This window comes from Dryobates pubescens, chromosome 25 (genome assembly GCF_014839835.1).
Source record: "Dryobates pubescens isolate bDryPub1 chromosome 25, bDryPub1.pri, whole genome shotgun sequence".
Lineage (NCBI taxonomy): Eukaryota > Metazoa > Chordata > Aves > Piciformes > Picidae > Dryobates > Dryobates pubescens.
Genome location: NC_071636.1, coordinates 11,863,268 through 11,879,947, shown reverse-complemented (window position 1 = coordinate 11,879,947; position 16,680 = coordinate 11,863,268). Strand labels below are relative to the sequence as shown.

The window sequence follows — 16,680 nt, the reverse complement described above, 5'->3', positions numbered from 1 at the left end:
GGCATCCCCACTCTGACCTTCAGTAATCAATAATCCTGTGGGATCTGACAGTGTGCTTCAACCTGCTTTGGACTGCTGACATTCTCAACTGGTTTAGTTCTGAGCCTAGACTACGGCAGCCAGTATGCTGGTTCTCGTGTTTCAGGAGAAGCTTGTGAATTGACTGTTCAACATTTTGGGGTGTTTTGGTGCACATTAGTAAGTCTCAGAGTGTGACAAAACAGGTGTTTTCCTGAGAATGCAAATGTTGCAGGAGCTCAGCTGCAGATTTGCTGATGTAAGCTTCATGTACAGACATCCTTATCCCTTGCTGAGACTTGAATTTGGAGAGAGATTTTTCTTTTGGGATAGGTGAGAAGAAACAGCCAAAAGAAATGCCATGAATGAGAAGTGAGGAGCAAGGATGACAGGCTGGTCTTTCATGCTCTTTCATGTATCCCAAATGGACTGTAGTTTTCCAAGGACAATTTGTTGAATTTTAACAGTTACAGCACAGTGTGCTGACAGATTAGCAGAAATGATTGGCAGTGGTTCTAGAGATTTAGGAGGAAATTGAGTAAATCTGTAAAAAGGCAGAAAATTATTCACATCAAATGCATAAAGAATGTGTTGTGAGAAGCATTTGTCTGGGACAACTACCAAACTGAATTAGAGATATCAAATTGCAGTGACTTGATACAAGGAAAAGGCATTTGGGGCTTGCAAAACCCAACATATCTGGTATTAGACTAGAAGAAGATAGCTGCAGCTTCTTTCAGATGTCTGCAGTCTCTTTCAGACTGGAGAAGTCAAAGAAAATGGAGTTGTTATTATCTCTAGTCCGTGAAGTTTAAGTGTGCGCCCCAAAGCAATCTCTTTGCCATGCCTGTCACTGATGTGAGCTGTTAACATCTCCTGGAGCATTTGGAGATGCCAATGTCCATTCATTTGCTATTCCCATTCCTCAGTCCTTCCCCTATCAGACCCAAAGCAATGATGTCAAAGAGGTTGATGGCAGATAAAAAGTGCTTATCTGCACCTAAGGTCGGCACTACAGAACATACCAACAGCTGCTGTACACCATGCCTGTGAGGTTGCCTGCTTTGTTTTCACCTTTTAAGACACCATCTCCCAAATTTTGCCCCATAAGTGCACATTAGGACTACCAGATCATCTGCCCCATCCTTTTCCACCTGAAGGACATGCTGACCTCATGCTAGCAGAGAGGTGAGTCACTGTTCCCCACATGGCTCACGGCACATTGCTAGACCTGCATCCGTCAGGATTGGAGGAGTCTTTGGGTAGTTCTCCAGGTGCCTCTCTCAGGCAGCTGCACAGAGCAGGCAGGCACCCAGGACTTGTCCTATCAAGGGCAGATGTCCTGAAGCAAGAGGCAAGCTCTACTTTGCAGCCATGTGAATCCTAGGAGCTCAGAAGTGGGAATAAGGAGCAGGCTCCAGAATCTAGTGGTGGAAGTCTGTTATCTGCATAAACTCTCCTAATATATCTTTGAGTACAGAGCTAGCTGCATTTTGCCATCATTTCAGCCTTGTGCTTAACCCCTGCTATGCTGTGCTTGGCTGCAGAGCCTTCTCACCAGCTCTCCAAGAAACAGTCTAATCCAAGCATGTGGTCTTTGATCAGTATCACTGAAGTTCTAGAAGAACTTTCCAGCAGTAAACAAGAATTCCTGAAGTACCTTGATGGTTATAGTCTTTATTGTCCCAGTTAATGTGTGTCTGAAATCCCTCTGTAAAGCACAGCATGTGCAGTGCTGCATAGTGCAGCTGGCCCCCGTGGTATCGAGTCTGCTCTGATTTCTCCAAAGGTTACACAGTTTCCATCCCCTATCAGCACACAACATTCCCTTGCAGAAGGGAATTCTGCTTCACACATGAAGTCATCAACTTCTTCCCTAGGCAAACTTCCTTCAAAGTTGCAATACCCTTTGTAAAAATTGTGCACAGTATGGGTTTATGGAGATGAGATGAGATGAGATGAGTGGTTAACGCATGTGGGATGCCTTTAATATACTTTTAAATCCTATCTTCTCCCTCTTGCAGCAGCCAGACTGTTAATTTATCAGACCTAGTTCTTCACACACAAAGTTTATCTTTATAGCAAGATAGCAGCTGTGAGTGTGAGTTTCTCTAGAACATGTTTCAGTTCCTCCATGCTTATCTCTTTTCTTCTGTGAGACGGTTTTATCTTCTCTCTGTTGTCACATCTGAGATCTCAGCTACCTTGAGGTTCTGTGCAACCTCTAAAAAATATGTGAAGGACAACCTCAGAAGAGCCATCAGAGAGATTTAAGAATAGAATAGAATAGAATAGAATAGAATTAACCAGGTTGGAAAAGACCTTCAAGATCATCATGTCCAACCCATCATCCAACACCATCTGATCAGCTAAACCATAGCACAAAGCACCCCATCAAGTCTCCTTCTAAACACCTCCAATGATGGTGACTCCACCACCTCCCTGGGCAGTCCATTCTAATGGGCAATCACTCTCTCTATGAAGAATTTCTTCCTAACATCCAGCCTAAACCTCCCCTGGTGCAGCTTGAGACTGTGTCCTCTTGTTCTGGTGCTGGTTGCCTGGGAGAAGAGACCAACCCCTGCCTGTCTACAACCTCCCTTCAGGTAGTTGTAGAGAGCAATAAGGTCTCCCCCGAGCCTCCTCTTCTCCAGGCTAAGCAACCCCAGCTCCCTCAGCCTCTCCTCATGTGCTCCAAATCCCTCACCAGCTTTGTTGCCCTTCTCTGGACATGTTCCAGCAAGTCAACATCTTTCCTAAACTGAGGGGCCCAGGACTGGACACAGTACTCAAGGTATGGCCCTGCTCCTGCTGGAATCATGCATGATGGTTTGAGTCTCATTGCAAAGAACATTATGGTCCCACTGCTTCTTTTCTCTGCAAGCAATTCATCTGTAAGTATTAGAAAAGCCCAAGGGAATAAAACTGAGAGGTCAAACTCCAATCAATTCTAACAATTTAGAGGCTGTTTCAGTATCTATGAAATAATTGTTTTACTTTCCAACAAAGCCAAGGTGCCATTTTGAATCTGCCATAAAAACTGACACTAGGTGACTGTGCAAGAGGAGCAAACATCCCACCCTTGATCTCCATTGTTATAATTTTGGGAAAAGCAGCTAGTCTCCAGGTATTCATCATTAGGGCAACTCAAATATTAGTAATTAAAACCATAAAGAGGTAATACTAGTGCCAAACCAACACTAAAGACTCCTATGGCTGCATCTGCTCTATCCTCCATATCTGTATTTCTGCCTTCAAATTAGGTTCCCACTGCATGAGCCAAGACATAAAATGTGAGGACAGCCCCACATGAAATTCAACCTCCAAAACTGTGCATATTCCCAGCTTTACAGGGCAGGAAGGGCAATGGGGACTAGGGATTTACACAGCCACATTAATAAGGGTGTCCTAGTGACAGAATTAGCTTTCATGTGTGAGATTTTGTCCTGCTCCCCATGTACCTGCCATTAGCAGATCATCTATAAACTGCTATTAGCAGGAGCTGAAATGAAAAAGGAGGGGTTATAATAATGTTATGACCAGTCAAACAAGGACCCTTTTGGGTCCTATATTTTGCAAGCATTGATCAGGGGTTTATCTTGAAATCTTTGACAAATCACAAAGTCACAGGGTCACAGGATGTTAGAGGTTGGAAGGGACCTCCAGAGATCATTAATACCAACCCCCTGCCAGAGCAGGTCCATAGAATCCAGCACAGGTAGCACAGGAATGCATCCAGATGGCTTTTGAAAGTCTCCAGAGAAGGAGACTCCACAACCCCTCTGGGAAGCCTGTTCCAGTGCTCTGTGAAACTCACTGTGAAGAAGTTCTTCCTCATGTTAAGTTGGAACCTCCTGTGCTGGAGTTTATATACATTGCCCCTTGTCCTGTCACAGGGTGCAACTGAGCAGAATCTGTCCCTTCCCTCTTGACACCCAGCCCTTGGATGTTTATAAACACTTATTAAATCCCCTCTCAGCCTTCTCTTCTCCAGACTAACCTCCCCCAGGTCTCTCAGCCTCTCCCCACAGGGCAGTGCTCCAGTCCCTGAATCATCCTCATAGCCCTCTGTTGGACTCTCTCAAGTAGATCCCTGTTCCCTCTTGAAATGGGGAGCCCAAAACTGGATGCAATACTCCAGGGCAGAGTAGAAGGGGAGGATGTTGAGATGCAATTTTTTTCTCTTTTTCAGTTCCTTTTTTTTTTCCCCCTTCTTTTTTTTGGCAGCCAGAAGTCTCTCTGAAGTAAGCTGTTTCGTCCCAGCGTGGAAAGTTGTGGGTTTTTTTTTTCCTCTACAAGTGCACCATTAAATAGCACAGGCTATTTTGAGAAATGGGAGTTGGGACTGTTTTTAAACCGTAATTATGGCTGCCTTTAAAGACGATGAACCAAAATGCCGTTGACGAACAGAACGAGACCACATGATTAATTTTTCCATGTGATGTGGCTGATTGTGACAGCTCCCCTCTTTCCCACAGCTTCCCATGCAAAATGAAAACCAGAGAGAGAGAGAGAGACAGAGTGCTTTATCTAGCACATCTGATTAAATATGGTCCTCCAGTCAGCACTGAGAATATGTGGAAGAAAGAATCTCTCTTAAAAAAAAGAGGGAAAACCAGGGAAAATGTCAGGCTATGAATTATTTAGAACAAGAGCTTTCCAGTGAACTACTTAAATTGTCAATATCAGAAGGCAAGAATCAAAACTGTGCTGTATTCCTGCTAATTTTTTGTTTGTTTGTTTCTAGCATGGGCACTTGAGGAGTTGCCCACATCCACTAAGGACTGGAGGATGACTAGGGAGGTCCTGTATTTCAGGCAAGAAATTGTCATGCTTCAAATTTACTTTGAAGAATCTCTCCTGGTTGTGGTGGGTTGAAATTTCCGCCGCCCCCCCAGCATTAACTTTGTCGGACCAGCCCAGCTGGAAGCAAGTGAAAGCTGTATTTACAGGCAGAACAATACTCTACAATGAAAAGCAATGAACATCTACAAAATATACAGTATTTAAAATATTTACAGATATGCACAACTAATAAACAGCACAAGGACCCCCCCCCAGTCAAAGACCAGGGGAAGCTACTAGCTTTCCCTTCTCTGCCAACCCAGATGCCCCTACCCAGATGCCCCTTTGTGCCCAAGTGGCCAAGAAGGCCAATGGAATCCTGACTTGTATCAGGAACAGTGTGGCCAGCAGGAGCAGGGAAGTCATTCTGCCCCTGTACTCAGCACTGCTTAGGCCACACCTTGAGTACTGTGTCCAGTTCTGGGCTCCTCAGTTTAAGATAGATGTTGAGTTGCTGGAACGTGTTGGATGATAGGTTGGACTCGATGACTTCAAAGGTCTTTTCCAACCTGGGCTATGCTATGCTATGCTATGCTATGCTATTCTGTACAAAAAGAAGGGAGAAAGGAGCAGAGAAAGTTGCTGTTAGACTTAATGAAAACAACACAGCCAAGGTCAAGCAGAAGCAAGTTAATATCTCTCCTGAGCAAAGAAGCGAGAACAGAAGAGAGAATAACAAGTTTAAGTTCCTTATCTCTCCAATGGGATTGTTTAGAATTATCTTCATTTTACTTTTTACACCCCATAGTGAGTTATTTGCACTTCACTACTTTTCTGCTCAAGATCTGTGAAAAATTTTAAAGGTATAGCCTAAAACTACCACACTGGCTTAGACCTTGTTGGTCCGTGGCTGACTGGCAAGACAGGCTGAAACTGCAGCCTCATTGTCTTATGGATGGTTTTAATGGTAAGAGGCATTTTTCACTTCTTCAGAGCAGGAATTTGCCTGTGACTTTGCTGTCCACAAGGATTTTTATTTCACCCAATGGTGCTAAAGTTGCTGAGAAGGGCCCAGTGGTGCCTGCTGTTGTGAATTTACTACCTGGGATGTGTCTCCTCCTGCCCTTCAGGTATGGCAACTTTGGCCAAAAAGTACTGAGACCTTTTTTCACCTCAAGGAACCACATTTTAATCACTCTGTCAGACCCCCTTGTCTGGGCAGTCTGTTGCAGTGATTTAAGGCTTCTTTATCTCTAGGCCACATGCACTGTGAGAAGGGCTGCCACTGGCCTCCTTAAAGTTTGATGGACGTGTTTTTGAGGCTTTTCTGTCTGATAAATTAGACCAAAACCACTTCTGGGGAAAAGGCTGTGCTTTGGCAAGACTTCCAAATGAGAGCAAACACCTTTGTTTTAATGCTGGCAAAAGATGGGTTTGCTCTTTCTGCAACAAAGGATTTGGTTTTCATTTTTAACTGACCTTTCAGCTTGCAATATGCTTATATTAACAACAAAAAAATGGCTTTTAACACCAAATAGATCTTCTGAAAATCGTCAGAAGCTAGCTTTTGAGGACAACATTTTATCACAGAATCACAAAGGTTGGAAGAGACCTCTAAGATCATCAAGTTCAACCTGTCACCACAGACCCCATGACTAAACCATGGCACCAAGTGCCACATCCAATCCCCTCTTGAACACCTCCAGGGATGGTGACTCCACCACTACCTTGGGCAGCCCATTCCAATGGCAAACGACTCTCTCTGGGAAGAACTTTCTCCTCACCTCCAGCCTAAACTTCCCCTGGTGCAGCTTGAGACTGTGTCCTCTTGTTCTGGTGCTGGTTGCCTGGGAGAAGAGACCAACCCCCTCCTGGCTACAACCTCCCTTCAGGTAGTTGTAGACAGCAATAAGGTCTCCCCTGAGCCTCCTCTTATCCAGGCTAAACAACCCCAGCTCCCTCAGCCTCTCCTCATAGGGCTTGTGCTCAAGGCCTCTCCCCAGCCTTGTTGCCCTTCTCTGGACACGTTCAAGAGTCTCAATGTCCTTCTTAAACTGAGGGGCACAGAACTGGACACAGTATTCAAGATGTGGCCTAACCAGTGCAGAGTACAGGGGCACAATGACTTCCCTGCTCCTGCTGGCCACACTATTCTTGATGCAGGCCAGGATGCCATTGGCCTTCTTGGCCACCTGGGCACACTGCTGGCTCAATCAGCACCCCCAGGTCCCTTTCTGTTTGGCAGCTCTCCAGCCACTCTGCCCCCCGCCTGTAGCTCTGCATAGGGTTGGGGCTATCTTTTGGGGGGATAGAAGATGGAGGTGGCAAAGAGCTTATGTTTAAGCTACTGAAAATGTTTAAGACTGATATTGTTCTTGACAATTTAGGTCAGCAAAAGTTTCTGAAATGTGGACGTTTTTTCATGATAGAAAAAGATTTTCCAGTCCTGCTGTAGGTTTGTGGGGGCTGTCTAGAAGACAGTCGTCTTTTGTAGGCTTTGCTTTGAGAATTGCAGAAAACCTGAGATCCCTGACTTTTAAGAATTCCCACGCTGGGATATCAAAAACCCAGGGATATCTGAGCTGCTTTAAAAACTCCTCCATCTCTTCTGTTGCCTTTGCACAGAAAAGAAAAGTCTGAAATCTGAAAGGCTACTTCTATGAAGTGCTGCTGAGGTGGAGTTCAGAACTGTTTGTGTAAAACATCAGAGCCCGGTCCCAGCACAAGGGTTTTGTTTCAGGATGTGCTGAACATCCACCTCTGAAGAGCTGCCTCTGGCAGAGGCCATTGCCAAAATGCCAGGTAACATGCTCTGCTGGGGTGTACTAGAAATGAGGGGACCCTGCTGCCACATGCATGTTTTGAAGCCGATTCTTTCCATTTTTTACTGCTGGAAGATGTAGGCAGTGATTGTTCCTCTCAGCAAAGGACCACTGAAACATTCACAACTTCTTGGACACAGATAAAGCTGCTCTGACACAATTGCAAGTTGCACGGTAATAGTCCCTTCTGACACCACCTCCAGAGAGCTGGCTGGCTGTGAGAAATAGGCTCAAAGCCTCAAATTATTGCAAATTTCATTAACTGCTTGATTTTCAGTCTCACTAGGGAGCAGGACTGATCCTAGCTCTCTTTTGGAAAAGTGAGCTAATATTTACCCAGCCCCTTTGAAAGGAGCTGGAGACCAACATGCTGCAAATGCCTGGACCTGCTTTGGCATCCAGAAGCTTCATTGATTAGACCAGTGGTTATAACTGGTGTGTCCATTAGCAGAAGCTGTGAGTACTGTGGAGTACTGTGTCCAGTTCTGAAGCCCCTATTACAGGAAGGATCCGGAGGTGCTGGAGCACATCCAGAGAAGGGCCACGAGGATGATCAGAGGGCTGGAGCCCCTCTGCCATGAGGACAAACTGAGGGAGTTGGGGCTATTCAGTCTGGAGAAGAGAAGGCTGTGAGAAGACCTAATTGTGGCCTTCCAGTATCTCAAGGGGGCCTATAAGAAAGCTGGTGAAGGACTTTTTAGGGTGTCAGGTAATTGTTAGCAGAGGGTAATTATTTGGAAGCAAATCCTTCAGATGCTGAATTCCCCTTTCTCCTATTCATCTTCTTGGGTACCTCATCTCTCCAGCTGTTTGAATCAAAGATGTCTTTGATGGGGGGAAAAATAGTTGCAACAGAGAGTCTGAAACTTATTTTTCTTTCTTATTGAGCACCAAGGTGCCTAAAGTGCAAAACTCACAGCAGGATACAAAGTTCTTAAGGATCACAATCTTCTTTTCCAGTCTAAGTTTTCCGAGAGGGTTAACTGTCTCCTCAGCTGTGCCCTTAAAAATATCATTTTTATTTTCACCTGCTGAGTTTGCTTTTGCTGAGCCTGTTTGTACCAAATTAAATAACACTCTACAGCTGGCTTAGTGCACAAAATAATGTCCTATGTTAACTTGCGAAGCTATGTTTGGCTTTTTTGACTGAAACAATAAATAGTCTCTAGTATTAGTTACTCCCTTCTCCTGACACTGCTAAAAGCATTCATAAGAACAGCTACAAAAGACTGGAATTTCATTGCATTTTTTGGCATGAATAATTCTACTCATTAGGAAGCAAATATGTTTTCAAAAAACAGGATGGCTGTAGGTATCAGGGAATGGTTTTCCATCTGCACAGCACTAAGTCTACAGAGAGTAAAGACTCTGCCTGTAACTGGTGTGAGCACCTTGGGAGCTGCAACTACCCTCTTTAAGGGGCTCACCTGAACATTAAATCCCATGATGTTCTGAGCTCTGACATGCACTCAGCAGGGCGTGATGCTATTGAAAATAGGTCTCACCTGCAGAGCTGGAGATGCTGTCAGCAATGTTCTATTTATATCGCCATGACTTAGGAATTGCTTATCCCAGCAGTCCAGCCAGGTCTACATCCTGCTTCAATGGTGACCAGGCTTACTTTATCCATCCATCCATCCATTCATCCATCCATCCATCCATCCATCCATCCATCCATCCATCTATTGCTCTCTACAACTACCTGAAGGGAGGTTGTAGACAGGCGGAGGTTGGTCTCTTCTCCCAGGCAACCAGCACCAGAACAAGAGGACACAGTCTCAAGCTGCACCAGGGGAGGTTTAGGCTGGATGTTAGGAAGAAATTCTTCATAGAGAGAGTGATTGCCCATTAGAATGGACTGCCCAGGGAGGTGGTGGAGTCACCATCATTGAGGGTGTTTAGGAGGAGACTTGATAGGGTGCTTGGTGCCATGGTTTAGTTGATTAGATAGTGTTGGATGATAGGTTGGATGCGATGATCTTAAAGGTCTCTTCCAACCTGGTCTCGTCTATTCTATCCTATTCTATTCTATTCTATCTATCCACCTACCTACCTGTCTACCTACCACCTAATCCATCCATCTAATCTATCCATCTAATCTATCTATTATTCTTAGTTAAGAAACATTTTTTTTCCCTACCAGAAGGGCCAGTTGGCTTGATGGAATTTTGCATTTCATTTTGCATCACTTCCTTTCCTCATCCCCAGAATAACTGGATTTTGGTCAGGAGTGTTGTTTGGGCTTTTTAAAAAAATTTTTAAACTATACTTCCTAATAATTTCACACCACCACCACCCCCCAAAAAAAACACCACCCACCCAAACAAACAAACCAACCCTACCAGCTCTTTTTAAGACCTTGTTTGGATCTTTTTAAGGAAGCCATGTCTGTTGGTTTTTTTCTTAATCTTATTAAAAAAGAGTAATTTGGTCCTTCAGCAACAAATGCTTGTGGGGAAAATGCATTTGTCTCAGAAAGTTTCTTCTTGTTTTGCAAGAATTAAAGCATAGCAACTCATTAGCCTTTCTAAATCATGTACCTAGCCTGCCTTCAGAGAACTTTGATGCACAATTCAGGTCATGGTAGACAAGACACTGTCTCATTGCACTGTTTCTTCTGCTGCATGGAATGGGATGGCTGATTGACTACTAATAATGGCAAACCCTTTTCTGTAGGACAGTCATATCTCAGGTGTACAGCAAGAGCTAATAATTAGTGCCAGCAAATTACTGTAGCATAAACCATGAGCATTATCATTCAGTTTGTAATCTGCCCCTGATGTGGGTACTTTTTAATACTTAATATGTCTGTTTATAGAAAAGTTGATTGAGATAATTAGCAGTAAAAATGCAAAGGTAACACAGCTATGGTAACATTTATATTGCCATCAATTTTGTTTATAGCAGCCTAAAGAGCAATACTGAAATTAGAAATTAACTACAATTAGCAAATAAATTGAGTGTCTCTTGGAATTACTTGATCATGTCTTAAAATGCTGCACAGTGTGATGCTCACGGAGGCAAAGCCAAGTCCCTGGGTTGTGTAGCAGCTGTGCTGAGTAGAGGAGCACACAAAGCAGAAGCCTTTTTGCTTCACTGCTGCTGGTGCTTATCAGCTGGAGCTGCTTCTGTTCCTAGCCCAGGGCATTTTCTGAGTCTGTCTCAGTGGAGCCTGGGCCATTGCCCCCAGTACAGGTTTGATGAGCACACGCTGCAACAGCACAAACAAAGTTTATTGTGTGGGACTTGCATCTCCACGGGAGAAAAGAAGGCTGAGTGTGCTTTCCAGTGTTGTCCACCCTTGTAGAGAGCAGCTCAGAGAGACTGCCTGCCATGTTCTCAGTAAATGAACCTTGGAACGCACATTTCACATTGGCAACTCAGTGTGAGAGGAATAACTTGGACTTGAAATGTGTTGAGTCACAGACGTGGAACTGCCTGAAACATTGATTTGGAGGTACTTGGGCACCATTCTGTGCTCACAGGTAAAAAACAGTTTGCTTCCCAGGTGCTTTAAGAACTCTGCTGGATAAATGCTATATAGATGCATGTAATTATTTTTCTGGCATAATTTCATAGTTAGATGTGGAAAGAAATTAGTTGCTTACTACTGTTAAAGTGGGTCATTAAATACAGTTTTGAGGATGAAAGGAGAGGGAGAATCAACTAATTTTGAGGGCAGCCACTGACTCACCTCACCTTGTCACTTTCATACACTAAACATTTTCTTGTTCTTTCATGCTTCACTGTATTTCAGAGACTTCTTGTAGTTCAGGGCAGACAGGCAATGGTTTTCTGAATCATTCATGTCTTTCAATTCCGTGTCCAGGGAGAAGGTGCTGCCAAACCTCTCCATCCTCTTGATTCCGACCCAAATCTTGAGTCTTCATCTAAATCTCATAAGACTGCTCTTAGCTGCTTGTCTGCTTTTGGTTGCATGTATTTGTTTGTAACTCTTGTTTTGTATTAAAGTAATCACTCTGAACTTAATAGTACACCAAAAGAGTGTGCAGATGCAGAGTCAGGGCCATGCTCCATTGAACAGCAACTAATCCTGAAGTGAAACAGGCAGCCTTGTCTGGCCTGAAAAGAAATGACCCATAGTTGAGCAGCTGTAGCATTCATCTGGAATATAGAGAAATGGTGACAGGATGAGGTGTGCCTGGTGATACATGAGTGTCTAACTGTCTCCTTTCACCATGTGTGGTACATCCAGTTCTCTTTCTCTGGGCTTGGAAATTCCATCCTGGGAAACATCCCCCACTGGTGCTCTAAGTCATGTGTTCCCAGAAAAGAACAAGTCATCTGGGGTAAATTAACATCTTCATAGGAAGCAGCATTACCTTGAATATTTCCTGACTCTTTCATTTTTCCTTCCCCTTTCTTGAACAGATTTTGTTTCTTAAAGAGGAAACTGGGGCTAAGGGGCAGGTGGCAGAAGTGCCTCAATGTAAACGTGAAGCAATCTAGACAACTGCAGATGGGGTGCTCACACCACAGCGCAAAATCATGCTGGCTGCTGAGCACCAAAGATCCTGGCTGACAGGATGAGCATTATCTGGCCTGAGGCTGCTGCTGCCTTTTGTTGTTGTGTTTTCTTCAAAGCCAGGTGTCTGAGTTCCCTGTGGATTTCATCTGGGGAGAATTTATCACTGCTAAATAACTGTTGGTGCTGAATTTACAGATGAGCTAAACTGTTTCCTTTAATGTTGCAGTTTAGTACCTTTTCCTTTTCAGGTTTGCATGAGCACTGGCATTTGAAGGAAATCAATCTGTCACTCAGATAATGTATTTTCCCTACATACCAAAATATATAAATAAAATTTACAACGTTGTTAGCCTTACCCAGAGAGAGAAAAATGTGCTTTAAATAGCTGGCTTCCAGGATGGGCTGGGCATGTAGCAGTGTGCTAAAGTGTACTGCTCATTTCCCCTTCTGATCATGAAAATCAATTAATTCCTTTCTTTTTTTTTTCCTAGCACTTCCCCTTGGCAGTGGAAACTCTCAGCATATGTCAGTCCAAATTGATGAGCAGTGTGGTTTTCAGTGTATTTCCTCAATCAAATGTAAATTCCAGTGGCCAGAGATTTACTACAGAACTATTTGGAAACCAGTATTTGGAAACCAGCAAAAAAGCCCCTAATATGTGTGTGTGTATATATATATATATATATATATATATATATATATAACCTAACAAAATATTTTTAAAACCCCACAAGCAAAAATCCCAAACAAAACCAAACAAACAAAGCAAACCAAAACCAAAACCAAAAAAAGCAAACCAAAACACCTCCCACACACAAACCCCCCAAACAAACAAACCAGAAACCCCCAACTACATGGAAGACAAGATTTTTATCTGCCAGTTCCCAAGCAATTTATCTTTGTCCCTGAGAAGAAGTGGAGCACTGCCCCAGCATTATTCTGGCATGCATCTTGTCTGGAAATGAGCTCTTCTGCTCAGTGAAAGACACCACTGGAAAGCAATGGATTATTGCTTATATTTTATTGTCTTTTATTTATTTTAACTACACCATAGTACTAAGTACAGATGTGAGGGAACTGAAACTGAAATGTAGGCTTTACTCACCTACCTGACTCCAGACATCACCGATTCCAAGAGAAAAGTTCTCTTTGTTTCCCTCTGTCCTACCTTCAGAACAGGTAAATCAGGTGATCATTCTGAGTCATTCCGTAGCACCTATCTTCAACTAGGACACTCTTTCATTTCAGATGCTGTATGGAAGCAGTTGTATCACCTTAAAAAGGGGGGTGGGAAGATAGAAAATGATGGAATTGTTTTTCTCCCAATACTTCCAGGTGTGGCAGTGTGGAGGAAGCATGGAGGTGTTACCCTGTTCTCGCGTGGCACACATCGAGCGCACAAAGAAACCCTACAACAATGACATTGATTACTATGCAAAGCGCAACGCCCTGCGGGCTGCTGAGGTCTGGATGGATGACTTCAAGTCACACGTTTACATGGCCTGGAACATCCCCATGGCAGTAAGTATGGCAATAAGCTCAACATGAGCCACCAGTGTGCACTTGCATCCCAGAAAGCCATTCACATCCTGGGCTGCATCAAGAGAAGCATAGGCGGCAGGGTGAGGGAGGTGATTCTCCCCCTCTACTCCACTCTGATGAGACCCTACCTGCAGTACTGTGTCCAGTTGTGGAGCCCCTATTACAGGATGGATCTGGACGTGCTGGAGCAGGTCCAGAGAAAGGCCACAAGGATGATCAGAGGGCTGGAGCACCTCTGCCATGAGGACAGATTGAGAGAGTTGGGGCTATTCAGTCTGGAGAAGAGAAGGCTGTGAGGAGACCTAATTGTGGCCTTCCGGTATCTGAAGGGGGCCTATAAGAAAGCTGGTGAAGGACTTTTTAGGGTGTCAGTTAATGATAGAACTAGGAGGAATGAAACAAAACCAGAAATGGGTAGATTCAGATTGGATGTTAGGAAGAAATTCTTCCCCATGAGGGTGGTGAGACACTGGAACAGGTTGCCCAGGGAGGTGGTGGAAGCCTCATCCCTGGAGGTTTATAAGGCCAGGGGGGTTGGAACTAGATGACCCTTGAGGTCCTTTCCAATCCTAAGAATTCTATGATTCTATTGGTCACTCTCCTGAATTCAGGCAGGTGGCCAAGAAAGCCAGTGGCATCCTGGCTTGAATTAGAAACACGGAGGCCAGAAGCAACCAGGGGGTGATCATCCCCCTGTGCTCAGCACTGCTAAGGCCATACCTCGAGTGTTGTGTTCAGCTCTGGGCCCCTCATTACAGGAAGGACATTGAGGGGCTGGAGCATGTCCCAAGTAGGGCAACAAGGCTTGTGAAGGGCCTGGAGCACATGGTCTACACGGAGAACCTGAGGGAGCTGTGGTGGTTCTGTCTGGAGAAGAGGAGGCTGAGGAGAGACCTCATTGCTCTCTACAGCTACCTGAAGAGAGGTTGGAGCAAGGAGGGAGCAGCCTATTCTCTTTGGTGTCAGTGACATGACCAGAGGAAATAGTGACAAGCTGAGCCAGGGGAGGTTTAGGCTGGATGTTAGCAAATATTTCTTCACTGAAAGGGTTATCAAACATTAGACTAGTCTGTCCAGGGCAGTGCTGGAATCACCATCCCTGGAGGTGTTCAAAAAGGGATTGGATGTGGCACTTGAAGCCATGGTTTAGTAGTCATGAGGCCTTTGGTGACAGGTTGGACTTGATGATCTCTGAGGTCTTTTCCAACCTTACTGATTCCATGTTTTACTGTTGACCCTTTAGTGCTGGGTCAAGGGTTGAACTGGATATCTTTGAGGTCTCTTCCAACTAGATGTATCCTTTGATTCTGTGAAATGTGGATGGCTGCTCCTCACTAGTTCTTGAGATGAAGGATGTTACCACAGTTGCACAAGGTGGGCTAAGCTTGGAGGGGAGAATGCTTCCATGCTGGTGCATGTTGGAGAGCTCTGCCTATAAACCTGATTCCTCAGTATAAGTTTTGTTGTATGCTCAGGAGCGATGACAGAGATTTATAATTTAACTAGAGCACAATGTTTCAGGTTTATGTGCTTCCTCAGAAGAAGTCATTAATTTGGGATGCCATTAAACTTTGAGGTGTTCTTATGCTACAGTGCTGAGGACTACAGAGATGTTCATAAATAAATACCATCCTTCATCATGAGACTCAGTAGACCTCACCAGCATAAAAAACAAAGTATGTGATAAAAGAATCACACATTAACGAGTTTTATTGTCTACAGGCTGAGTTGCAGTGTGGGCACATTCAGTTTCTTACTGTGCACAGGAATTGTAGGTGGCATGTGGGGACCTCTAGGAATCCATGTAATATAAATATTAGATAAACTGGTGGTTCAGTTTGTCACTTTGCTCTGTAAGTATATCACATGCTACATCTCCACTGAGCATTATTCTTGGAGAGAAGAAATGTATGTTATATCCCAGTCAGGTGGAAGCTGGCTGCTGCTGTATTTTTCAGTGGTATTTGCATGCAAATTATTCATGTAACGGGGCACAGAGAGAGCAGAGAGGCAGACTCCAATCTGTAGGTAATAATGGTTTAGTTAACCCTCATGAGAGGTTTGTCCAGAGCTGATCGAAATAAATGGAAACAGGAATGTTTTTTATCAGAACAGGAAAATGTGCCAACCCAGCAGCATCTTTGTGAATGTTCAGTTATGACCCAGAGTCCATCAAAGTCTTGTCAAAGACTTCGTCAGATTTAGTCTGGGTCCTAAAAATCTATTTGTACTTTGGTCCCTGGGTAATGTGTCAGAACCCATTTTTGTCCATTCCTGTTGTAGCTTTGAAAATGCTTCTGCCTAAAGTGCAATATTTCATTCTTCTCCATGTGATGTCTGAATGTGTCAGATGTTCCCACATCTGAATTTCACATACTGCAGTGCAAGTTCTCAAAGAGGATGTGTTTTGGTGACTCCTCTTGGCATGAGAGGTTAGTCGCAGAGACTTGTCTTGCCTTAACAAAAAGGCAGCACTGCATAACTTCTTTGCCACACATGATGTTTTGATAGTAGGAGGAAGACAAAGCAGTGTCCATCTAAGTTTTTAGGGGCATTCTGGCCCTGTCTGAAACTGGCCATTTTATCAGGTGGATACAAATAGGAGAAGAAAAAGTACCACTGTAAATTTGTTTTCTTGATGCTGCCTGCAAATGAATTCTGAGGAAAGACAAGATAATAACCATTTACACCAAAACATGATTTCCTTTAATCTCTCTGAGATTACTTAGTGATGTAGTTTTCTGCACTGAGCTTTACAGTAGTGCTTGAAAAAAAAAAAAAGAACAGACACATCTACATTGAGAGACATAAAATCAACAGAACTACTGAACATTAGAATTTTCTTTCCAGAAAATAAATTGATTGGCAAAATGTGCATCATAAAAACAACCCCATTAGCTCTTGGGAAAAGGGAGATAGTGTTAGTGCTCATAGAGTTACTCCGCTGTAGATGACAAAGGAGTAGTGTACAGTTATAAGCAGTTACATACATGGCTGGACTTGGTGATCTTCAAGGCAGAGGGG

General features: G+C 43.8%; 1 protein-coding gene across 2 annotated transcripts in view; it reads left to right on the top strand.

Moving 5' to 3' along the window:
* Positions 1–16,680, top strand: part of GALNT9 (polypeptide N-acetylgalactosaminyltransferase 9) — a 175,208-nt gene that overhangs the window by 138,625 nt on the left and 19,903 nt on the right. For both annotated transcript variants that reach the window (XM_009911015.2, XM_054172907.1), the window contains exon 7: positions 13,450–13,635. In XM_009911015.2, the coding sequence (XP_009909317.1) occupies positions 13,450–13,635 (186 nt within the window). The remainder of the gene's footprint in view (positions 1–13,449; positions 13,636–16,680) is intronic.